Consider the following 27896-nt stretch of genomic DNA (forward strand, 5'->3'; position numbering starts at 1 on the left):
AACTTTAAAAGTGGATGACGTACACATACAATTAAATACATGTACATCAATTGACAAGGTTTTAAACCTAAAATTCAGTTTAAAGTCTCAGCTAAAATGCAACTTAAGAATCATCAATTGATATCTCATATTATATAACATGGACTGTGTTAAACTAAAAAGCACAAAACTAGTAATGGTACAGCTTTGCTCTCCATTATCATTGATGTAGTCTGAATGCTAGATTCCTTTTGATGTGGATAAGTTGTCGGGCTGCTGGTTCATTGACATAAACACCACATTATCATTTTTTGTGTGTAATGACTTATATAGGACTCTGTATTTTTACTCCACTATATAAGCCTTATGTAGTATGTTAAGAAATAAATTATATTATATCCTTGCATCTGCATTTCAAATTTGAAAAAATACCTTTTCTAAATGTCAAATAAATCTAATAATACAAATTTCCTGGTATCAGACTGCATTACCAACATGAAAAACTTCCTAGTCATGTACATGAAATAATGCACAGTTCCTCACAGGCACAACCTTTTCAGTGTGCAAAAGCAAAAACAGGAGATATTTTTAATTTTGTATCCGATTAGAAGGGAAGTGACGTCATATATTTTGTTGAAGTAACATAAAGTCTACAGTAAGAAACTTTACTCTTTGATCTCAACTTTAATGTAAAATAAATGCATCAATATGGAAATTATGTGTGAACACGTACAATTAGTCAAACATCTATGGTTAGAACTCTAAGGGACCAATTGAATACTAATAGTTTGAGAAACCAAAGAAATTGAATATCAGAAAAATTATTATGTTTGTACCAGAACTTAATTGTAAATTTGTAACTTAACGTTTGTCATATATCTATGATGAGGGCGATGGATTGGTGTTTAACATCCATTGCAATTATTACATCCATTTAAGGATGAGAACATTACATTGTGATATGAACCGCTTTGTCAACCACAGATATAGATATGGTGAGCTAGGTTTTAAACATGCTAGTTCACGAGGTAACAGTTTACAGGCAGACACATCACCCTATACCTGCACACATTAATTTAACTCCAAACCAACCAGTCTTTTCTCTTACTCCTAAAGTTTTTTAATATTTAGGTATGTTTATAGTGTTATTTTGTATGTTTCTACTAAAACAACTGTGTTGTTTTTTTAAAATAAATTTGTATTATTTGTCTTGTAATACTCCTCAAGGTTAGTCATTGTTGGATCCATGTTGTATATCGAGTGAGCTCTGGATCTGGACCTTAGACCATCTCATATTATTTTTACCTTGACCAACCAACAAAACCCCTCATATCAATATTAAATCAAACTCACCAATTGAGAAAAACAAGAAAACATTTTCATATTTTATTAAATTTAACAAAAAATTTATCTGACAAAACATGAAATGATGATGTTAACATCACAAATATGCTAATGAGCAAGAACACATTTACGCATATAAGCACATTTAAATGAAAAGAATAAGCACTTTATTGTTTACAGCTTGCATGATGCATAAATTTTCATAAATTCTTTGTTGAACTCACTTAAAACTTTTAACAGAAATTTGTTTATCCTTATACAGTGATAACCTTAATTAACACATGTACACTTTTAGTTATTACAAGTACAGTAAATAACATATAAGGGCATTCACACCAGACTCATACCTGCCAACTTTTCAAACTGCCCAAGGGGGTATTATGCACACGATGGCTCTCAAAGTTCTACAAAACCCTTTAAAGAGGCCTTCAATATTTTACGGTTTTTTATTTGCTTCTTCATACTTAAACAATACTACTGTGAAAGTTATTTAATTTGTGGGTATTAATTTTCATGGTTTGAGCAAAATTTATATGTTCATGGGTTCTTTAATTCGTGGATTTTAGTTTTCTAGAGAAAAAAAAATACAGTGAAGAATTGAAGCCATTAGAAACGAAGATTGCAAATTGTCTTCTTTGAAAGATCTTTCAAAGTAAACATTCAAATTGTTGAACCCATGTTAATCGTAGTGTTGACACTAATTAACTCGAGATTGAGTGATCTTCAGATTTAAAACCATCAAAGGTGTTAATTAGGTCATAAACATGTCAATATTGAAGAACAGTTACATAAATAAATGCTATAAATGGACTTTGAATTTTGACTTTTACTTTCTAATCAAGATTTTTTTTTAGTTCACAGTGCATTTAGTAGATTTGCCGATATTCAGTTTTCTCTAGATATTATCAGTAGTCAAACCTACAGGGGGATCCTTCTATCTATTGATTTGGACAACATTTATTATATTTTGTTGGACACTTAAATTCGTGGATAAAGTCATCTATGAAAACCACGAAAATTGGTACCACACGAATAAAAGTACTTTCACAGTATATCATGGTAAAATTGTTTTGTTTTAAATTGTAGACAAAAATTGCTCTTTCAAAATGTCAATTTGGGAGCCTCCGAGGGAGAAATCCCTACCAATAGTGACAGTTTGCACTTTGCAGGTAGGCAGACCATTTTGTAGATTAATTACAGAAGCTGACAAAGGTTATTGTTAGACTATTACTCTTTTCTGATTGCCTGCCAGAATCTACACTTTTAATTTCATTGAACATACAAAAAATCGGTACTTTTACATCAGTTTGAGAAATCTGTGATGAATGATAGACCAGAAGTCCCACTTTATTCAAAGTGGTTTAAAATTTGTTTGTGACATATAAAAATAACCTTTTTGGATGTACCTCTGTTTATAAGTGAAGGCAAGATACTTGTTTTTCCTATGAAAAATCTTTCTGTAGCACCATCCGAAAACATAGAACTACTGAGTACTGTTCATAAGATATGCTTTAAAAGCTCTGTCATAGCACTATATATTATAAAAAGTTTATACCTGAGAAATGTGTGTTACTTTAGAATATATACACAAAACACAAGTAGATACAGGGACCTAAAATAACAACAAATTCTATTACCGGTAATGTCCTCTTTGACCTTGGAAATCAAACAATGACTTTGGAAATTCATAGTTAAATCTTACATGGTCAATAATAGATTTCAATTTGAAGCAATTCAGTTTTCAAGTGTCAATGTTTCCTTTAAAAAAATATATATATCACTACATATGTACTACTTATTGACTTCCTATTTTAAGATCCTTTATATAACTGATAACACTTACACAAATTCCTTGACACCTATGTCTGATTTGTGAATTGCACAGAACCTGATATAGTTAATTAATGTTTTTTATCAAGTTTTTAAATACATTAAAAGGTGAAAAAAAATCATAGTACATGTGTACTTAAAATTAAAACGAGTACTTCAGAAAGGTTACGATGTGAAGCCCAATTCTGTGTCCACTTTTATTATTATTTTCACTTGGTTAACACTCCCTTGTTGATATGTTATGTTCATATCTTCAGCATTCAAGATCTTATCAAAAGGGATATAGATAATATAAAAATAATATAAAACTTTAAGGCCCCAAAAATAATACATGTGTTTCTTCTAACGTGCTGAGAAAAAAAATAGGGTAGGTAGGTAGGCAATATCCTTTTATTTAACAAACATTTTTAGCTGGTTACTTCTAGGGAAACAGTCAAGACTTAATCAGTGCTTGTTCCAAAATGGCATAAAAATTGTTAGGGTAGGCACTTAAAAATAAGGGTAGGTAGGGTTAGGTGAAACACATGTATTATTTTTTTTAGCCTGATCATATATTGTCATACATAAAATACTTTTAACTGACAAAGTTGGGTTTTATTTAACTTACAAAATATGCACTATATGATTGCTAGCAGAGACAGAAATTGATATAATATCGTAAAAAAATATGGTTAAAGCAATTTTTTCCTAGAACAGTACATGGCATCTAATATATTCTTAACATTTATATAGTACACTGCATCTAATATATTCTTAACAATCATATAACTAGGAACCACAAACTTAAGCAACACCAGGGAATGATCAATCTTTAAAATTATAATTCAAATGATATGTAACAAATAATTTAAGTCTCAATAACTAAGTGTCACAGTTAACAGATCTTTGATCATGAGAATGTAATGGAACTATCTCTGGCTTCATACCTCCTACAAAATACAAAAATAAGATTTAGTAAGGATAAGAAAATACAATCAGTAATGAGTTCAGCTCCAGCTCTCCCCCTCCCCTCTCCCCCAACAAAAATTGTTCTATGTCCTGCTTTCCTATACATCCATCCTAAATTTTCATGCTAAATTATTTTACCTACTCCCCATCCCCTTTTTCTGCCAGGAGACAGAAAACAAGTATATTCATTCAGTGTTTCAAGTTAATATTAGCCACCAATCCTTTTTTATGTGTTAGTTGGTAATAGCCTTTGTCACACTGTTTTTAAACAACTATGACAAACTGTTGGTTTCTTTTTTTCTTGTCTTTAAAATATACAGATTCTGTTCTGCAGTGAGAACAATGCATTATTTCTCAAAACAAGATTCATAAATGACTTTGGTTCTAAGATATTTCTAAAATACACTTTTGGCAATAAATATAATGCTTTAGAATTTGTATGTTTGTATGTATATATAACAAAATGGTTTTCCAAGAAACAGATAATAAATCAATGTTAAAAGTGCTGACCATTGAAAAAAACATGATACTAAAAACATATGCAACATGGCTACCTTCAGTCTGATTGAGTCTATTTTTTCATTGTCAACATATTTTAAAATTTTGAAAATCACTATTCAATAGCATTGTCTGCAAATTTTTATGTTTATTTACTTCATATAAAAAGCTAGTTATACACTATGTGTTGAACCTTAAAAAACAAGCCAACCCCAGTATTGATGTGTTTAATATGTACCTTCAAGAGTTATGTCCCTTAGTTACATAAAAAGTTTGTTTTTTATCAGTTTCTGGATGAATCTTTTGAAACTCGAACACAACCTTTTGGATCATAAAAAAACTGACCAAGTTTGCTTATGATGGTTTTGACATTTACTATTAAGAGTTATGCCCTTAACTACCTTAAAATTGAATTTTATGTGGTTTCTTGATGATAATTACTATACAGCTTCACCAAACCTTTTACAATTATAACACAATATCATAGACCATAACAGACAATTGAGGTTTGACCTTGACTTTGCTATTTCACAGTTATGCCCCTTAGTTATCTGTGTTTTCTTTTGTTTTTAGATGATAATTAAGGGTGCAATCAACAGTTTTTTTCTATGACGTCACATTTTGAGAGATCATGCATAAGTGACCCTTAGTGGTGGACTGATTAATAAAGATACTTGTATAAACTAGATATCACTGGAATCAGAATGTTCTCTAGTTTATAATGAAATAAAAATAATGTGTACTTTTAATATATTAAAAATATTCCATCCAATGAACATGGGGGAAAAAAGGTCTAATTTGAACATAAAAAACTTGAAACCAGGTCATGTGCACACCCATGATGATATGATCCATGCACATTTTTACATAATCAAAACTGTATGAAATTTGTAAGTTTTTACCTGGCCTTTCAAAAAAATCTTGTTTTAGGGTACGGTTTCCTGCTCCGAAAAGAGCTACAATGGCTGCAAATAAGTTTTCAATTTTCACTGCCAAAAAAACATGATGTTTACAGTGTTGTCTCCCCTCAAAACATGTAAAGTTAATATAATTTTAAAAATTATTTCAATCATTCAACCTGTTTTAATTGAAAGCTAATTAACTTATTTTTACAATCAAATACAAAAAACATGATACTTTTTCACCAATTGAGTAAATAAACAGGGGTTTCCCTCCATGGTTATTTTTAGTCTGGGAATAACCCCTAGTTTATTATACGAAACTGTTTATAGCACCCTAAATACAGCTTCACCATACCAAACAAGGACATTATGTTATGAGCCAAAAAATACAGGTCAAGTCCAATTTGGATGATTTTGACTTTTAATGTTCAAGAGTAATGTCCCTAATTACCTTATAAGCAGGGCTTCCAAAATTTTTTTGAGCCAGCCGGACATTTTATATCTGATCCCGATTTTAATCCCGACGACTAAGTCACAAAAGGCAATTATGGTAATCTGATGGCCATCCCAATGATTGACATTAAATTAAAAAAAAGGATATTAAACTTTACTTTGATATGAATTAGTTATGATGAATACGTGGGTCCTCATGCCTGTTGGCGTCCCACCCCATGTTCTGGCAGGTTGGATGTTCTGACGTAAACTGTTAAAATTAGCAGTGCATCATTCAAAGTGTGCACATCAGCGTGCTCATACCTGCCTTGAGACTTTTTATTTGTATAAAATGACATCGTCAAAAACAGTGCTTTCGTTTTTAAGATCACATATTCCAAAACCAGATGTTGACTTGACATTGGTAAAACATGGACCATAAAGGGATACATAAAATCCATGTACCAAAGCACGACTGAGTGAAGAAGCTCTTTCCACGTTATTTCTTCAACAAAATACTTGAAATGAACGTTAGATACAGGTATCAATGATAATTTTAGCATTTTCTAAGAAATGTAGGATGCATAAATAAATTTCCCACCTGTGCACATGCGCACACATGTTCTGGTTCATTATGACATATAACGTAGATCACGATTTTTCATTTAAAAACCTTTTTAAATGTTTCATCAAATCATGTTTATAAATGTATTTATTATAATTTTAATCTTTTGGACTAAATCAATTAGATACAAACTGCTGAAATGTACGAAATAATTGTGAATAGTTCGATTAATATATACGATGTCCGGTACTGAAAATAGTTTACCTGTCACCTGAACAGGTAGTTTTCAGCTGTCCAACAACTAATTAGCCTTGATTAAATTTAGAAAGTATTGAAGTAGGTGTTGTTTTGATAGTAATTAATCATCATGTCATTTTTATGACCGGAAATGTGTGGCTGTTCAAGGCAAAAGGTTGGGTCAAAAAGATCGTGAATTATGTAAAAATGACAGAAAAAGCCTTGAGAACTAAAAAGTAAATGACCTTTCATGCTTTGCCCAGCCGGAATTTTAACGGACATTATACAATTGTCCAGAATATATGACCATTTTTGAAGCCTTGCTTATAAGTTGGGTTTTCCTCTGTGTCCAGATGAAAATAAAAATACTAATTGACCAAATCTTTTGAAACTTAATCAATTAAATACAGGTCAAGTTTGTATTAAGCAGTTTTGACCTTTACCAATCAAAAGTTATGACCCTTTATTGCCTATAAAATTGGTAATTCTTTGGTTTCCAGATGAAAATTAAGGAACCAGTTGACCAAATTGTTTGACATTTGATACAATGTCCTGGATCATAAAATCAGGTCAGTTTAAATATTCATTGTCAAGGAATTATTCCCATAGTGAAATCTTATTTTTTTTTTTGGTATCCTGAGGTGATAGTGTAAGTTCCATATGACAAAACCTTTTCAGATTTTCACGTAATATTATTTAAAAGTTAAGTATAGGTCATGTCCAATCTAAATTTTATAAATCAATATTGATGTACCTTTGTATCCCTTGATTGCTTTTTCACGTTGATCAGCATCATAATACCATACAGTTATTGCATATCTGTAAAATAAAAATAACATAGCTTTTCTTACAATACATAATATAAAGCTTTATTACAACTGTCACATAAACCTAACATTAACAAAGAAAACAAAACATTGACCAATGAACCATGAAAATGAGGTCAAGGTCAGATGAACCATGCCAGGCAGCCAGCCATGTACAACTAACAATTCTTCCATACAACAAATATAGTTGTCCTATTGCTTATAGTTTAAGAAAAACAGATCAAAACACAAAATTTTAACACTGAGCAATGAACCGTGAAAATGAGGTCAAGGTTGAATCAAACCTGCACGACTGATATATTATAGATCATAAAATATTTCCATACACAAAATATAGTTGACCTATTGCATAAACTATTTATTAGAAAAAAAGACCAAAACTCAAAAACTTAACTTTGACCACTGAACCATGAAAGTGAGGTCAAGGTCAGATGACACCTGCAAGCTAGACATGTACACCTTACAATCATTCCATACACCCAATATAATAGACCTATTGCATAAAGTATAAGAAAAATAGACCAAAACACAAAAACTTAAATATAACCACTGAACCATGAAAATGAGATCAAGGTCAGATGACACCTGCCAGTTGGACATGTATACCTTACAGTGTTTCCATACATTGAATATACTAGACCTATGGCTTATAGTATCTGAGATACAGACCTGACCACCAAAACTTCCACTGAACTATGAAAATGAGGTCAAGGACATTGGACATGTGACTGACGGAAATTTCTTAAAATGTGGCATCTATATACAAAGTATGAAGCATCCAGGTCTTCCACCTTCTAAAATATGAAGCTTTCAAGGAGTGAGCTAACTCCACATTAGCAGCCGCCCTAGCCGCAGCCACCAGATCACTATCCCTATGTTGAGCTATCTGCAACAGGCTCGACAAAAATAACAAAACAAATTAACATACAAAGAATAAAACACATCATTTTAGGGATGTAGCTCCTACTAGGACTGGATTGATAAAGTCAATTTTGTATACCTATTTTTTTTTATCCTTTTTTGCTATATACAACTTATCCCAAACTATTATAGTTCTGAAATTTAGAATAATTATACAAAGAGTCAAAATTTAGAATAATTAAACAAAGAGTCAAAATTTAAAATAATTATACAAAGAGTCAAAATCTAGAATAATCATACAAAGAGTCAAAACTTGGAAAAATTAAACAAAGAGTCAAAATATAGAATAATTATACAAAGAGTCAAAATCTAGAATAATCATACAAAGAGTCAAAACTTGGAAAAATTATACAAAGAGTCAAAATATAGAATAATTATACAAAGAGTCAAAATCTAGAATAATCATACAAAGTGTCAAAATTTGGAATAATTATACTAAGAGTCAAAATTTAGAATAATTATACTAAGAGTCAAAGTTTAGAATAATTATACAAAGAGTCAAAATTTGGAATAAAGAATACATCATTATATAGTATTACATGTAGTAATGTATATTTCAGAACTTAGCTGTACATAGATTGCTTACAAGAACTAACAAGTTCTATTAAATATAAACTACTAAAATTTAACAAGGCCAGGATAAGGTACCAGTACTTTTTGTTTACAACTAGCAAATGTGAAAATTTACAATAAAGAATTGTAGTGCAATTGACAAACACGAATTTCCCTTCTCACACTTTGCAATTTTTCAAGATAAAAAGGGACATAACTCTAGTCGGTTAATGACTGACAACTCAAATTTGAACTCTGTGTGATGTGATTCTAAGCTGTGTGTACTTGTTTCATATTATTCTAATGACACAAAATTAAGTAAGAGTGTGGAAAGGGAAATAGGCAATATCCTAAGTTCTAAAGGGGCATAATGCTAGAATGGCGACTCAATGCCCAAATTGGAATCTGTCTGCAAGTCTTGGTTCTTAGCAAAGTGTTTGAGTTTCATGAAATTTACATGAGGCAAAAGTTATGAAATAGTACAGAAGAAAATAGGATTGAAGGACAGAAAAATGGACATACATTTTCGTGGATTAAGGAAAACTAGCATGTTCATGGATATTTTATTGTATGACTTCTGCATACAAGTCTATAGGAAATATGTCATTTGTTGAACATTTAATTTCGTGGTTCACCTTTATCCTTAAAATAAAACAAACCAGATGCTCTGCAGGGCGCAGCTTTATACGACCGCAGAGGTTGAACCCTGAACGGTTGGGGCAAGTATGGACACAACATTCAAGCTTGATTCAGCTCTAAATTTGGATTGTGATTAAATAGTTGACACAGCATAGGGGTACTAAATTATAATCCTGGTACTTTTGATAACTATCTGACACAGGATGAATGTGGTCTAATGAACTTAAAATTTTTGTTTTGCCTTTGAGCAATTCACTATGCTGTTGAATATTAATCCTCTCAAAAAAAATGTTTGAAGAAATATTCTTTTTATTTCTGAAATCTGAAATGAGAAAAATTGACCCCCCCTCCCCCCCCCCCCCCCCCCCAATTTTTGTTCACATCCCCCTTTCCCTTATTCCAAAACTGATCTCAATTCAAATTTCTAATGGCTCCTAACAATAACTACTCATTTAAATACATCATAAAATATTAAAATGTAAAAAAAGTGCTTGTTATCACTGAATGGTAAAGATTGTTTTAATTTATCAGTTGGTAGTAAAAGTAAATATATACATTGTATATTGTATAAAACAATGATTTAAGTTGATTCAACTACTATTCTGGACAAAGAAAGATAACTCCAATTGAAAATTTCTTGCTATTGCACAATCTTGTGCAATTAGATATTTCTTGCTATTGTGTAATACTGTGCAATTCAAAATACCTGCTATTGCACAATACTGTGCAATTGAAGATTTCTTGCTATTGTGCAATACTGTGCAATTGAAAATTTCTTGCTATTGCACAATACTGTGCAATTGAAGATTTCTTACTATTGCTGAATACTGTGCAATTGAAAATTTCTTGCTCTTGCACAATACTTAATATAATAATTTTGGATCCTGATTTGGAACAACTTGAAAACTGGGCCCATAATCAAAAATCTAAGTACATATTTAGATTCAGCATATCAAAGAAGCCCAAGAATTCAATTTTTGTTAAAATCAAACTTAAGTTTAATTTTGGACCCTTTGGACTTTAATGTAGACCAATTTGAAAACGGGACCAAAAAATACATTTCTACGTACACAGTTAGATTTGGCATATCAAAGAACCCCAATTATTCAATTTTTGATGAAATCAAACAAAGTTTAATTTTTGGAACCCCCGATTTGGACCAACTTGAAAACTGGGCCAATAATCAAACATCTAAGTACATTTTTAGATTCAGCATATCAAAGAACCCCAAGGATTCAATTTTTGTTAAAATCAAACTAAGTTTAATTTTGGACCCTTTGGACCTTAATGTAGACCAATTTGAAATCCGGAACAAAAATTAAGAATCTACATACACAGTTAGATTCGGCATATCAAAGAACCCCAATTATTCAATTTTTGATGAAATCAAACGTTTATTTGTAGACCCTTTGGGCCCCTTATTCCTAAACTGTTGGGACCAAACTCCCAAAATCAATCCCAACCTTCCTTTTATGGTCATAAACCTTGTGTTTAAATTTCATAAATTTCTATTTACTTTTACTAAAGTTATGGTGCGAAAAATAAGAAAAATGCTTATTTGGGCCCCTTTTTGGCGCCTAATTCCTAAACTGTTGAGATCTCAACTCCCAAAATCAATCCCAATCTTTCTTTTGTGTTGATAAACCTTGTGTTTAAATTTCAATGATTTCTATTTACTTATACTAAAGTTATTGTGCAAAAACCAAGAATAATGCTTATTTGGGCCCTTTTTTGGCCCCTAATTCCTAAACAGTTGGAACCAAAACACCCAAAATCAATCCCAACCTTCCTTTTGTGGTCATAAACTTTGTGTCAAAATATCATTCATTTCTATTTAATTAAACTAAAGTTATAGTGCGAAAACCTAGAAAATGCTTATTTGGGCCCTTTTTGGTCCCTAATTCCTAAACTGTTGGAACCAAAACTTCCAAAATCAATCCCAGCCTTCCTTTTATGGTCATAAACCTTGTGTTTAAATTTCATACATATCTATTTACTTAAACTAAAGTTATAGTGTAAAAACCAAAAGTATTCGGACGATGACGACGACGCTGAAGCCAATGTGATACCAATATACGACCAAAAAATTTTCAATTTTTGCGGTCGTATAAAAATTATTAGTATATAGACGACCAAATAGTAAGGCTATTCTGCTGTAAAATCTGATTCTGAAATCCCAAGAAGAAGGGATAATCAAAGTGCTTGTAAGTACTGAAAGATAAAGATTGCATTAATTCATAAGTGGGAAGTAAAATTAAATATTGCATTGTCAATAAAGCTGATTTGAATTACAATATTCTGGATAATGGGAGATAACTCCAATTTTAAAAAGATGACTTTAACAAGGACATCATTTATATTTTTAACAGATATCAGATTCCTACATCTTGCAAAAGTGATGTATTTTTCTTGACAGGTGCAACATAATTTTGTAACTTGAATATCAGAGTATATATTGCATTGATAAATTTCTGGAAATGTTCATGATTAGGATGTACATTAATGTTATAATCAATGCACTTTATTTTGTGTATTGTAAAGGTAGTGATAAGCATTGTAAGATGTAGATATCAAGCCAGTAATATAGGGTTTTGTTTACATTTTATGCAATCTTTAACCAAAAACATGTCTAAAAAAATTTTTTTGTTACATACAAAATGATGAAAATAGATTTTTGACTGTAAAATACTTATTGGTAATAATTAATTTACCTAACAATAACTACTCATTTAAATACATCATAAAATATTAAAATGTAAAAAAAAGTGCTTGTTATCACTGAATGGTAAAGATTGTTTTAATTTATCAGTTGGTAGTAAAAGTGAATATACATTGTATATTGTATATTGTATAAAACAATGATTTAAGTTGATTCAACTACTATTCTGGACAAAGAAAGATAACTCCAATTGAAAATTTCTTGCTATTTCGCAATATTGTGCAATTAGATATTTCTTGCTATTGTGCAATACTGTGCAATTGAAAATACTTGCCATTGCACAATAATGTGCAATTGAAGATTTCTTGCTATTGCGCAATACTGTGCAATTGCAAATTTCTTGCTATTGCACAATACTGTGCAATTGAAGATTTCTTGCTATTGCTGAATACTGTGCAATTGAAAATTTCTTGCTATTGCACAATACTTAATATGATAATTTTGGATCCTGATTTGGACCAACTTGAAAACTGGGCTCATAATCAAAAATCTAAGTACATGTTTAGATTCAGCATATCAAAGAAGCCCAAGAATTCAATTTTTGTTAAAATCAAACTTAGTTTAATTTTGGATCCTTTGGACCTTAATGTAGACCAATTTGAAAACGGGACCAAAAATTAAGAATCTACATACACAGTTAGATTTGGCATATCAAAGAACCCCAATTATTCAATTTTTGATGAAATCAAACAAAGTTTAATTTTGGACCCCGATTTGGACCAACTTGAAAACTGGGCCTATAATAAAAAATCTAAGTACATTTTTATATTCAGCATATCAAAGAACCGTAAGGATTCAATTTTTGATAAAATCAAACTAAGTTTAATTTTGGACCCTTTGGACCTTAATGTAGACCAATTTGAAAACGGGACCAAAAATTAAGAATCTACATACACAGTTAGATTCGGCATATCAAAGAACCCCAATTATTCAATTTTTGATTAAATCAAACAAAGTTTAATTTTGGACCCCGATTTGGACCAACTTGAAAACTGGGCCAATAATAAAAAATCTAAGTACATTTTTAGATTCAGCATATCAAAGAACCCCAAAGATTCAATTTTTGTTAAAATCAAACTAAGTTTAATTTTGGACCTTTGGACCTTAATGTAGACCAATTTGAAAACGGGACCAAAAATTAAGAATCTACATACACAGTTAGATTCGGCATATCAAAGAACCCCAATTATTCAATTTTTGATTAAATCAAACAAAGTTTAATTTTGGACCCCGATTTGGACCAACTTGAAAACTGGGCCAATAATAAAAAATCTAAGTACATTTTTAGATTCAGCATATCAAAGAACCCCAATTATTCAATTTTTGATGAAATTAAACAAAGTTTAATTTTGGACCCTTTGGGCCCCTTATTCCTAAACTGTTGAGACCAAAACTCCCAAAATCAATCCCAACCTTCCTTTATGGTCATAAACCTTGTGTTTAAATTTCATAGATTTCTGTTTACTTATACTAAAGTTATGGTGCGAAAACTAAGAAAAATGCTTGTTTGGGCCCCTTTTTGGCCCCTAATTCCTAAACCATTCGGACATCAACTCCCAAAATCAATCCCAACCTTCCTTTTGTGGTCATAGACCTTGTGTCAAAATTTCATTGATTTCTATTTACTTATATTTAAGTTATTGTGCAAAAACCAAGAATAATGCTTATTTGGGCCCTTTTTTGGCCCCTAATTCCTAAACTGTTGGAACCAAAACTCACAAAATCAATCCAAACCTTCCTTTTGTGGTCATAAACCTTGTGTCAAAATTTCATAGATTTCTATTAACTTAAACTAAAGTTATAGTGCGAAAACCAAGAAAATGCTTATTTGGGCCCTTTTTGGCCCCTAATTCCTAAAATGTTGGGACCAAAACTCCCAAAACCAATCCCAACCTTCCTTTTGTGGTCATAAACCTTGTGTTAAAATTTCAAAGATTTCTATTCACTTTTACTAAAGTTAGAGTGCGAAAACTAAAAGTATTCGGACGACCACGACGCAGACGACGACGCCAACGTGATACCAATATACGACCAAAAAATTTTCAATTTTTGCGGTCGTATAAAAATGGTATCCAACGAATAAGAATAAATCCACAGTACATAACCTAATGTCCTGAAGAAGAGGCAGTGCAACTTTGGTTTAATTTTGTCAGGTTGTTTTCGGATTACTATAAATATTTGTTTCCAAGAAGTTACAGAATAACATAAAATGTGAAGTGGATAATGATATAAGCGATGTTACAGATGAGTGATCCTTATATGTGACTAGCATTAATCTATCTACTTCATTTGGTCACATGGAAACTAAAATTAGCTAGAAAGGACAAGGACAAAATGTTGTACCATTATGTAATTTAAAATTTTCTATTATTAAAATGAATGATTTATGAGGAATACATAACGAAGAGTCAATCTGCCATGGTCTTTAATATTTATCATTAAAAAAAAATTACAATAGTTTTTTACAGTGACTTCTGGCATATATATAAAGAGATACGTGACCCATTGCAACTGATAACTTATCAACTAAGTGCACTATGGAATGCACTTTTGCCACGTGACCAATAAGTATGCCTAAAACAAACACAATTCACCTATTTTAAAATGGATAAGATTTTTTCAAGTTTTTTTAAAACTTCATTGACATTGAACTCAAGTACAGCATATCAACATTACATAACTGAAATAGTACATCATTCCAAAGTACTTAATATACAAGTCCCATTTGTCTTTTAATCAGTATAAATAGTATTAAATGTTGTCATACTGCCATTTTTTAGAAGCAAATGTGTGATTCGATGTCTGAGATAATTATTAGACTTAACGCAACATGTTAGAAATGTAACAGCTCTCTGTACATACTTTTTTGTAGTGTCTATGTTTAATTGTTAACTAACTTTTTAGAGGAAATAAAATTGCAAATACTATGGAAACAGAAACTGAAATTTAAAAAAGACAGCAATATTTTGGTGTTACTTAAGTTTAAATTTAAGTAAAATAACTTAATAAGCATTCAAATTTCAGTGAAAATAGGAAAACTTAATTTTGATATTTTGTTTTAAAGAAATAAAAATTAAAAATTAAATTAACATACATATAAAATACTAGAATAGTTATTCAATGCTCAAAATGTCAGCCTCAGCGAAAGAGTGATATAAGTAGTACAACTATACTGTTTCAATAGGCTCTCAACACTGAGGTTGTGAGTTTGAACTCAGCATGTGGCAGGTGTGATAGACTCAAATATTTATTAACTAGGATTGTTCAATTGTCTGCAGCAGGTTGGTGGCTCTCTCTGGCTTCCCGATCAATAAAAACTCAGTGCCATGAAAAAGTGCTGAAAGTGCTGTTAAACACCAATCAAGCAATCAGTTCAGTCACAGCAAAAATAGTTATACATACCTTGTTTTAAAAGCTTTCATTACTTCATGAGGGTTCCGTCGATCTGACCAGAAAAATAAAAGTCTATCAAACACTGGTTCAATACTAGCAACCCTGTCTTGACCCTCAGGGTAAATTCTTAGCAGGCCACCATATTTCTAAAATGTATATAAAAAGATATTTTAGATGAACTTGGTCTGATTTTTCGTACTAAATTTTCAACCATTCTATCATTTACAATTTTGAATCTGCTTGTAGAAATGGCCTTACCAGTTATCAAGATCTTTGAATTTTTACAACTGAGAGTCTAATGATACTTGTTAGGAAAGTCTATTGTCAGACTCATGTATGTAATATCTGTTCCTTTAAGGTTTGGGATACAGGCATGTACAATACATCTACAGTATGATAGTTTTTCTTGGAACATTTAATTGATTTGTTGTTCTAGTTTATCTTCTGCATGTTTAAGTACATACCTGGAAATTCAAAGGTAATTTATTTTGTTCTATTTGTGTTAATACCTGCATATCTTAGCAGAGTTAAAAACACCTGATAACAGGACATGGGTTTATTTTTGTTCAAGTAATACATGTAGTGTCAACATAGGTTTTATATGTTTTTGTTATCTTATTTTTATATGCAGTGTAAAAAAATATGTCAATTCAGATAAAACATGTAAAATACCATAGATTGGGACTATTCATGTATATCAGACATCTGTCAGGACTGTTAATCTCAGTTGCTGTGTTATTTTTCTAATAACAATACAGACAACAAACATCCTCAGCTCACAAAATGCCATAACAGGAAAATCAATAGTTTCTTGTTGACATATTTCAAAGATAAAGTGTGACTTTAATCTGAGATTTAGTTGATTTTTTATTTATTTAACCTTGCTGCATATAGCCTTTTTGTCCTGATGCAGTGTAAAGCAGTCACCAATAAATCAATTTATTTAACCCATTTATTTACCAAAGCAAACCATCCTATATAGATATAGGAAGATGTGGTATGAGTGCCAATGAGACATCTCTCCATCCAAATAACAATTTATAAAAGTAAACCATTATTGGTCAATGTACGGCTTTCAACACAGAGCCTTGGCTCACACCCAACAACAAGCTATAAAGGGTCCCAAAATTACTAGTGTAAAACCAATCAAACGGGAAAACCAACAGTCTAATCTATATAAAAAAAATGAAGAAATGAGAAACATGTATATGAAAATAGAAGTTTACATGTTTGACCACACACCTTTATGAGTTTTGATATGAGAGTTTCACACTTTCTAAAGTTAGCATATTTCATACCTCTTTTCAGTTCTAGAATTAGCAGCAACGTTGTGTTGCTCAAAAAAAAGTAAAGTCAATGTCATACCAAATTCTCCTTTCATCAAATAACAGTCAGGTTCATTAGCTATTTGTGTCCTATCAAATAACAGTCAGGTTCATTAGCTATTTGTGTCCTATCAAATAACAGTCAGGTTCATTAGCTATTTGTGTCCTATCAAATAACAGTCAGGTTCATTAGCTATTTGTGTCCTATCAAATAACAGTCAGGTTCATTAGCTATTTGTGTCCTATCAAATAACAGTCAGGTTCATTAGCTATTTGTGTCCTATCAAATAACAGTCAGGTTCATTAGCTATTTGTGTCCTATCAAATAACAGTCAGGTTCATTAGCTATTTGTGTCCTATCAAATAACAGTCAGGCCCATTGGCTATTTGTGTCCTATCAAATAACAGTCAGGCCCATTGGCTATTTGTGTCCTATCAAATAACAGTCAGGTTCATTAGCTATTTGTGTCCTATCAAATAACAGTCAGGTTCATTAGCTATTTGTGTCCTATCAAATAACAGTCAGGTTCAATAGCTATTTGTGTCCTATCAAATAACAGTCAGGCCCATTGGCTATTTGTGTCCTATAAAATAACAGTCAGGCCCATTGGCTATTTGTGTCCTATCAAATAACAGTCAGGCCCATTGGCTATTTGTGTCCTATCAAATAACAGTCAGGTTCATTGGCTATTTGTGTCCTATCTAATAACAGTCAGGTTCATTAGCTATTTGTGTCCTATCTAATAACAGTCAGGTTCATCAGCAATTTGTGTCCTATCAAATAACAGTCAGGTTCATCAGGAATTTGTGTCCTATCAAATAACAGTCAGGTTCATTAGCAATTTGTGTCCTATCAAATAACAGTCAGGTTCATTGGCTATTTGTGTCCTATCAAATAACAGTCAGGTTCATTAGCTATTTGTGTCCTATCAAATAACAGTCAGGTTCATCAGCAATTTGTGTCCTATCAAATAACAGTCAGGTTCATCAGCTATTTGTGTCCTATCAAATAACAGTCAGGTTCATTAGCTATTTGTGTCCTATAAAATAACAGTCAGGTTCATTAGCTATTTGTGTCCTATCAAATAACAGTCAGGTTCATTAGCTATTTGTGTCCTATCAAATAACAGTCAGGTTCATTAGCTATTTGTGTCCTATCAAATAACAGTCAGGTTCATTAGCTATTTGTGTTCTATCAAATGTCAGTCAGGCTCATTAGCTATTTGTGTCCTATCAAATAACAGTCAGGTTCATTAACTATTTGTGTCATATCAAGTAACAGTCAGGTTCATTAGCTATTTGTGTCCTATCATTCAGGGACTTTAAAGAAAGATTTTGTCAATATATTTTTCATCGTGATTTCCTCATTTATAAACAGTTGATGTTGTAGTGATAGTTCGTAAATAAAGACAATTTATGTCTAGTGCTGATAGATTTTCTCAGTCTTCTACAGGTCACAAGGTACCATATTAGACCAAAAAAGTTTACCCTTGTTTTCTATTTCTAGTTATGCCAGTAATATTGGCTGTTGAATTGGAATATAATTCACAAACGAAAAAATGGAGAAACTAAAATGATTATAAATTTCAAGTTCTAAATCAGTTTAGAAATTTTCAGGTGTTAATTTCTGAAATAATAGTTAATGGATAAAAATAAATGGGGAATGTGTCCCTATGGACACAGATGATGTCCCCGCTAGCATATAACATTATCCAGGTACATAACTCAAGAACTGTAAAAGTGAAGCTGCCGAAATTTGAATTCAAACTGACTTCAGTTTGGTAATAAGCATTATATATACATTTCATGAAATTTAGTTGAAACAAACTTTAGTTAAGAGAACAGAAATGAAAAAAATCATGAAATTTTCCATTTGAAATTGGGCATAACCCTAGAATGGTTATCCAAGTGCTTGGAAGCACTGAATGGTAAATACTGATTTAATTTTAATTTATCAGTTGGTAGTAAAATTGAACATTGCATTGTATAAAGCATTGATTTTAGTTGCTTCAACTTCCATTCTGGGCAAAGAAAGATATCTCCAATTTTCAAAGAAGATTTTAAAAAGCATTGATTGTAATTGATTCAATTAAAATCATGGACAAAGGAAGATAACTCCAATTAAAAAAAAATAATACTTGATTGATATTTTTGATTTTTTTAACAATTTTTCCATTTGAAAAGGGCATAACTCTAGAACAGTAAAAGTGACGGCCCCAAAATTCAAACTTGATCTGTACATTGCATTAATAAGCATTGTGTATAAGTTTCATAACATTTGGTTGAGACAAACTCAAGTTAAAGAATGGAAACGAAAAATTTATCAATTTTTCCATTTGCAAAGCCATACCTCTAAAATGGTAAAAGTACCACCACCAATTCAAACCTGATTTGTATTTAGTGGTAATAAGCATTGTGTATAAGTTTCATATTAATCGGTTCAGGCAAACTAAAGTTAGAGAACGGAAACCAACTTTGGGACATACGTCATACAAAATGTACAGACAGACAAGGGTAAAACTTAATGCCCCCTCCGCTACGGCAGGGGCTTAAAAAAATTATTCAAGGGCAACAATTCCAATAAACAGTTAAGAGAGAGCTTCCCTAAAGTGTTTTATTTGTATATTATTTTTTCTGTTCACAATGTTCTGCTCTATTGAAGTTTTCAAGATAAGACAACATGCTATAACTGCTTTCAGTCACACATTGTATTTAGCATTTTGAAGATCTTGCATTGCTAAATCACTTCAACTGATTACAGATTAATGATCATGATGATGATAGATGCTAAGTGATGACAGTTGGACTTTAAGAAAAATGTATCTCTCCTTCTATACATGCTATATATGAATGTGTATTTATTCTTAAAGCTAAAAAGGTATCTATTTTGCCAAGAACAGAACAAATGTTATAAAGTGAAATGCCATACTTTAAGTGATTGAATTTATATAACTTACCTTAGCTTCCCAGTTTTTATTGAGGTAATATATACATGTTATACATCTTCCATCATCATTTGGATTATCAACGTGACGTAAATACTGTGTACCATTTCCAGGATAACAAGCAACCATTGCCTTAAACATGTTAAAAGATGAGTGATTTAGTTATTTATGCTAAAAAAATTCAAATCTATTTTAAAATAACATTTTAATTTCATCTTGGATATATTGATTTGATTTTTGGTGTTTTAACATCACTTTTAAGCACTGCATTTTGATTATTACATGGTGGTCAGTTTTTATTGGTGGATGAAGTTTGAGTGCCCATAAAAAAACACCCATCTTGGATATTTTGTCCCATTTCATCTTTCAGTGTTTACCATTGGAAGTCTTTTGTAATTTACACCCAACTTGTTAAGACTCTAGCTAGCTAGTTGTATTTTGTACGAGATTTGTCTATTGTTGACCACTACATCTCTTTTATGTTGCCTGGTTGCTGTGTCATTGATGTATAAACCACACCACTTTTTATTCAGAATTTTTTAATCATATATTTCATAAACATCATGGTTCCTAAGAAATCTAAATGGCCTAAAAAAAGTATCAATTCTGAAAAAAAAGTGGCTGAAAATTGGTAATCATCATTTTATAAATTACATTATGTAATAAGGTTATCAGTAGAAACATGTCACTGACAACAAAATTATGATGACATATATATATATATACCAATCAATCATACCATTATACATCAAATACCAGCTTAATATCAGCGAGGGTGGCTAATAATGTTCAAAGTTTAAAGATTTAGGCATTACTACAACATGTACAAGGACCATACAAATGTAACACTATCAATGATCCATGAAAATAAGGTCAAGGTCAGATAAGCCCTGTCAGATTACACCTTAACAGTTGGCTGCTACACTTTATAGCAGGAGACAACAATCAGCCACCCATGAGAATACAGCTTTACCTTAATTTCAAACAAGAATGTGTCCATAGAACACGAATGACCCACTCACACTATCATTTTCTATATTCAGTCGACCATTCAAAACTATAATTTGGCATTAAAATTAGAAAGATCATCTGATAGTAAACATGTTTACCAAGTTTCAAGTTGATTGGACTTCAAATTCATCAAAAACTACTTTGAACAAAAACTTTAACCTGAAGTGGTACAGACAGACGAACCAACAGAAGAACAAATGGGTGCATAGACTGAAAAACATAAAGCCCCTTTGAGAGGCATAAAATCTTTTAACACAAAAACTAGTAAATATATAAACAACAAAAAAATATTCAATAAATAAAATTGAGAATGGTAATGGGGAATGTGTCAAAGAGACAACAACCCGACCAAAGAGCAGACAACAGCCAAAGGCCACCAATGGGTCTTCAATGCAGCGAGAAACTCCCACACCTGGAGGAATGCATTGATGAGATAATAGTAGGCATTAATGCAACAGCAAACCAACAGCACTATGAAACTTTGGTTCAACACTATTTTGTCTGCTGGTAAGAACAAAAGGGCATACATGTTCTGAGAAAACAAATTACTTCTAAACACATGTTTATAACATGATTGTGTCTTTAATTTTGATACATTTTTGTATACATAAAGATTGCCATTGGGATGCAGTTTTGTTTTTAAAGATAAAACTTTCAACATGTACCAAATTGTACCAACCACTGCCATATCACACCAATAGCTCTAGTAAATTAATGAACTCTTATGACATTCCACACAATCAATTAATATGCATTAATTGCATTCATAAATTGCAGGTATAGTTTTTGTCGTAATTGTTTTTTCAATTCCTCATGCAAATTATGTCAACTGCTGCACTGCAATTGTACTAATTATGTCTTATAGCGGTGACATACGTCAAATGACACATGAAGGTCATTTCACACAATGGCAGATTAAAAGAATATGTAACATACATAACATATACATATATACAAAATAACATGTATGGTTTTTTTTGTTGAAACTAACTTTTTTTGTTTAATTTCATAGATAATATAGAATAATAGAGAGAAACTAAGTGGGACATATTAATTCTTTAACATCCTCTTATTGACTTTATTGGCATCATCTAATGCAGGTATATTCAGTTTTAAACAATTATTTAAACAATATATTTAGAAGTAAAAAGTCAATGGCATAAATGCAAATCTAAGCACTTTCATGTGCTCTGCAAGCATATAACAAGCTGAGTATTGATATACTTCTTAACCATGTTAACATAAATTTATTATTGATCTTTTTGTCACATTTTTTTTGCCACAGACATAAATTTTAAAGCAAGCAACAATCAATCACAAAAAGGGGAATACATGTACATCATTGTTACATGTTCTTCATAAAATGTTGGCAGCAATGGTTCAACTGGTTGAATAGTTTGATGCAGATGCAATCAACAATTTTAATTCTTTAATAATTATTTAAAATATCCTTTACTAAAAGTTGGAGTAATTGGTCCTATATATTTTTTTACAGTCAACCTTCCCTCCCTCTTCTAATAAAACATGATGGAGAGGAAAACATTATTTAAAATTGAGAATGGAAATGGGGAATGTGTCAAACATTCAACATGTTTTAACTGTCAAACATAAATCGAGATGACTTTTGCTTAATTCCAAGTTTCTGTGTGTTCTTTTATTTGTGCTCAAATACAAGTACAGTTGTGTTGGAGGTAGTAAAAAGTCAGAAATAGTTGAGAAATATTACACAGTAAAAATATCATCCTGAAAATGCATGAAATATTTGCCACAGGAAAATAAAACCAGCAACAATCAATCACAAAAATTGGGGATACATCACTGTGACGTGTTCTTCATTTAAATATATACATTATATATATATATGTAAGTCAATGAAAGTGAATTGCGAAACAGTCATCAATATTTTACATTGTTTTAGCAAATGATTTAAATCTCACTTCAAAATCCAGAAGAAAATAACATACAATGTATCATACGAGTCACTGCTATGCAAAAACATTTGTAAGATAATCTAAACATATAAATAATGATTTTATAATAATTAGTAACCACAGTTTTACCAAACACAGAACTGGCCATCTGAAACACTAATCCAAACTTACAAAAAAATTATACAAATTCATTTCTTTTTTATCACTGGTCAAAATACAATGTAGAAATATTAACTTTCAATTTACTTTGTTTAGCAAAGCATTAAAACATTAAAATGACCCAGGAGGTTCTTAAAAAATTGAGCAATCTTTCAAAATTTCAAGGACCTGGGTTTTAAACTGTATAGGACAAAAAGATAAAAAAAAAAAAAAAAAAAGAAATAGACAGGATCCAACTCCCCTCCCAAAAAAACTCAAAATTAAACAACAAGAGTGCACACGCTTAAATGTCTCGCCTTCTATACTAATCATTGATATTATGTTGATAGTCCTAAGTATAAAGCTAAGCTTTATTACAACTGTCACATAAACTTAACATTAACCAAGATAACTAAACAAAGACCAATGAACCTTGAAAATGAGGTCAAGGTCAGATGAACCATGCCAGGCAGACAAGTACAGCTAACAATGCTTCTATACAACATATATAGTTGACCCATTACTGATAGTTTAAGAAAAATAGACCAAAACACAAAAACTTAACACTGTGCAATGAACCGTGAAAATGAGGTCACGTTAAAAAAAAAACCTTGCGCGACTGACATAAAGATCATAAAATATTTCCATACACCAAATATAGTTGACCTATGGCATATAGTATTAGATAAAAAGACCAAAACTCAAAAACTTAACTTTGACCACTGAACCATGAAAATGAGGTCAAGGTCACATGACATCTGCCCACTAGACATGTATAGCTTACAATCATTCCATACAACAAATATAGTAGACCTATTGCATATAGTATGAGAAAAACAGACCAAAACACAAAAATTTAACTATAACCACTGAACCATGAAAATGAGGTCAAGGTCAGATGACACCTGCCAGTTGGACATGTACACCTTACAGTCCTTCCATAGACTGAATATGCTAGCCCTATTGCTTATAGTATCTGAGATATGGACTTGACCACCAAAACTTAACCTTGTTCACTGATCCATGAAATGAGGTCGAGGTCAAGTGAAAACTGTCTGACAGACATGAGGACCTTGCAAGGTACGCACATATCAAATATAGTTATCCTATTACTTATAATAAGAGAGAATTCAACATTACAAAAAATTTGAACTTTTTTTTCAAGTAGTCACTGAACCATGAAAATGAGATCAAGGTTATTGGACATGTGACTGACGGAAACTTCGTAACATGAAGCATCTATATAAAAAGTATGAAGCATCCAGGTCTTCCACCTTCTAAAATATAAAGCTTTTAAGAAGTGAGCTAACACCGTCGCCGCCGCCGCCGGATCACTATCCCTATGTCGAGCTTTCTGCAACAAAAGTTGCAGGCTCGACAACAAAAGAATACAATGTACAAAAAAAATGTGCCTCTTTAAAGTTGATAAGCAGTTTAACCTGTTCACAAGGTGAACAAAATCACTGAAAGTTTAAAAAGAATTTTTTTCATCAACAGAATGTCATTTTTATGTGGGGTTAAAACATTTGTATTAAACTACATGTAACATGACTTATAATGCTTATGATAACACTAACAGTATTTTTGTTATTTACTTTAAAGGTTTCAAAATTCTGCATTAACTGGCATTAACAATTCACAGCTATCAAACAGTTTTATGAATTAAATGTTTGTTCTTATTCATGTTATTACAATTGCAAGTGAACTGTGTTTTAACATTTTGGCAATATAAACTGAGGCCTGAACTAATTATAAGTATTACATTTTTAACATGACTAGTGGGCCTGTATTTCTATCTTTTTTTCCAATATTATATATACACATGTACATGTACATGATGTACATGTATGCAATTTCTTATATATGTCTCTCATGTACTTTGGTTAATATTATTCCTGCAGAATTGTGAATTACATGAAATATTTATAATCAACATTGATCAACAGTTAATGAAATTAAATAGAAGTGGCATGACTGCAGCCAATGAATGAGACATCTCTTCACAAAAGACCAAATGACAATCACATAGAATTAAACCTTTACTGCTTTCAAACAATGAGTAAAACCAGCACTGCATAGTCAGCTATAAATGGCTGTGAATATTCAATTCATATTGCTTAATGTTTTATCCAATTCAATTGCAGATTAAAATGTTTTTAAACCATGCAAACTGATCATCCGAATAAGCATTTAAGCTATATCATATTATATATATCAGTATTACTTATATATTCTATAATTCTATATTATATGTTTTTTCCCCTATTTTCCATCATTTATTGATAAAAAATTACTGTGGTGTACTTTAGTTTTTTTGCATGTACAGTAGATAAGATGTACATTGGTTTAGATAACAAATGCTCTTATCAAAATATTTTACCTTTAAAATACTTTTGATTAATAAGATACATGTACAAAAAAACTAAAAATTTAAAATCCTTCCTCAAACTGGACAAAGGTCCATTTATTTAGCCTTTTATATTATTTTAAAGAAATCTAAACTTAGATGTTTTTATATAAAATCGTCAATGATTACAGTTATAGGCCTCATTCAGAGTTAGCATGTACAAAAATGTACTTGTAATTACAACCTTTGTAAGTGTTTGGTGTTTTGAACACATGTACATGTATAGTCATGATAGTACAAAGTCAGTTGCATGTACATGACTTTACATAAACATTTGCATCATGTACATTTTGTAAATCTTTGTGAACTGAATATTAAAAAGGAATGTAAATTTTTCACAAATGTACAAAGTATGTTATGTCATGTACATGTTGTACAATGTATCAGTATAAATTCTTGTAAAATTAAGTAAATTTTACAATTGGTAATATACATGTATACCATGTTACATGTATACTTGTGAGCAACTTTGTATCTTTTAAATCTATTGATTCTTCAAATTTTATTGGGCTATTGAAGTCATGTTTGTAGCTTTTACATCCTTTTAACTTGCATGTCATGTCCATCACAGGATATTTGACTCTGAAAAGAACCAAAGTAAACAAACAAATGAAAACAACAAAATAGTATCTACCTTTGTCCTCCCATTTACACTAACATTAGTCAATTTGCCAGCACACTTTAAAATAACAGCATCCATGGAGGATACAAGAAATCCAATGTCTTCACACCCCTCCTCGCTACCATCAACCCAAGTTAAAACATCTCCTCTAACATGTTTCAAATTTGAATTTCCACGTTCAGAGTTCATTAGTTGTCCTTCTGTGAATAATCCTTTTCGATGCATGTCTTGGACTTGTTCATGAATTTCAAGTCCTTTACCATTTCCAAGAAAATTGTCAATAACACACACACCATAACGATTTAAGCAATTGCATGCATAGTCTGCAAGCATCTTAGTCCTGGTTTCAAGCACTGAAAAGTATGTTTTGCTTGTGTCAAACTCTTCTTCCGTTGTTGGCGGCATTTTGTCAGAACTGTTTCTTTTCTTAGAAGAGTGTCTAGCAATATTTTGTCGAACAGATTCTGATGTGAAAGGTTTTAACTCTGAAATATTTGAATGCAAGAAGAATTCCTTTGAGGAATGTTTGCCAATTTTTGGAACAGTAACTTGTTTATCTTCTTCCAAATTCAATTGTTCTAATCTGGAAACATTTCCAGCAGAATTCGAGGATCTTAATTCACTCATGGTTTTGTCAGTGTCAACAACTTTTAAACTTACATCTTCACTGTCACGTAACCCATCCACACGTGGGGAACTCTCCGGTATTGATATTTCGTTACTATTTATAGACGATTTTGTTTTTTGACCCAATTCTTGCTTTTCGTTTGATGGTTGTTCTGGCTTTTTGCACTTCTTCTTATGATACTTCCAGTCATATTTCTGATGCTCCCTGCTACAATACCATGTTCTTTTACAACCTGCACAGATCATTAAATTATTCACTTGGCCGCAAAGTTGGCAAACGTTGCGTATGTTCCCCTTGTCACGTACGCATGCAGCCATTATTTCCTATGTTTACATTCATTTGATCCAGTCCTCCATGACACAGATAGTGTTCAAGTTGTCACGGATACTAATGAATATTTGGCTGTTTGTGTTATTTTACTTTAAAGATACATGATGGTCTACACGACGAAGCTGTCTTGAATATCACGACGAAGTTGATGTTTTCGGTACTCAGACTGCTCTTTATTTGATCCGGCAATTTACCAAAAACCGAGATGTAAGTCTGTGCGACGCAAATGTTCTCGCCGGAAAGCTCAAGCTTCAGCATGACGATGTGTCGGTGCGATACGAATGCCTCGCCTGAAGCATAAAAACAATAATGAAAATAAAAATTTCTTTTGTTAATATTCGTATGAAATGAAGGAATGACACAGACAAGATGACTTCTTGCATTAATTGCATTGCAGAAGAAGATGTTTTATATTTCCATTAAATGGGCTCACAAGAAACATATATTATTAGACATCAATAAGACAATAACAAAAGGAATCATAAAATAAGAATATGTATTGTTCCAATTCATAGGTAGGTTACGGACAATTTTTTTGGCCCTCCCCCTTTTTTCCTAAATCCGTTATCTTTTTGGTTTTACATTAATTTTATTTTATTTTGCTTCTTATTGTATAAAGTCTGTATACTATGAGCGTAAATGTACTAGAAATATATTTAATTTGTATTTGCTATTTACTATCAATTCCAAGTTTACTATCCACAGCGGTCACTGAGACCATTATACATACAGGCACTGGCTACGGTTACATGAAAATGTAACAATAATAAAAT

General features: G+C 31.4%; 1 protein-coding gene across 1 annotated transcript; it reads right to left on the reverse strand.

The window, feature by feature from the left end:
• Positions 1 to 1351: 1351 nt before the first annotated feature.
• Positions 1352 to 27328, reverse strand: LOC143068123 (egl nine homolog 1-like). Its single transcript, XM_076241926.1, has 5 exons — positions 26178 to 27328; positions 20069 to 20188; positions 15796 to 15932; positions 7490 to 7554; positions 1352 to 4082 (listed from the first exon to the last, which is right to left on the reverse strand). The coding sequence occupies exons 1-5, from the start codon at positions 27108 to 27110 to the stop codon at positions 4015 to 4017; spliced, it is 1323 nt and encodes a 440-aa protein (XP_076098041.1). The 5' UTR covers positions 27111 to 27328; the 3' UTR covers positions 1352 to 4014.
• Positions 27329 to 27896: the final 568 nt, after the last annotated feature.

Source organism: Mytilus galloprovincialis, chromosome 3, assembly GCF_965363235.1.
Source record: "Mytilus galloprovincialis chromosome 3, xbMytGall1.hap1.1, whole genome shotgun sequence".
In the NCBI taxonomy this organism is placed as follows: domain Eukaryota; kingdom Metazoa; phylum Mollusca; class Bivalvia; order Mytilida; family Mytilidae; genus Mytilus; species Mytilus galloprovincialis.

Excerpts from the sequence above, each read along its gene's own strand:
- LOC143068123 (XM_076241926.1), bottom strand. The coding sequence starts at position 27,110 with ATGGCTGCATGCGTACGTGACAAGGGGAACATACGCAACGTTTGCCAA. Across the intron at positions 15,933-20,068 it reads ATAAAAACTGGGAAGCTAAG|AAATATGGTGGCCTGCTAAG; the intron begins GTAAGTTATATA and ends TATACATTTTAG. Across the intron at positions 7,555-15,795 it reads ATGAAAGCTTTTAAAACAAG|ATATGCAATAACTGTATGGT; the intron begins GTATGTATAACT and ends TTTATTTTACAG.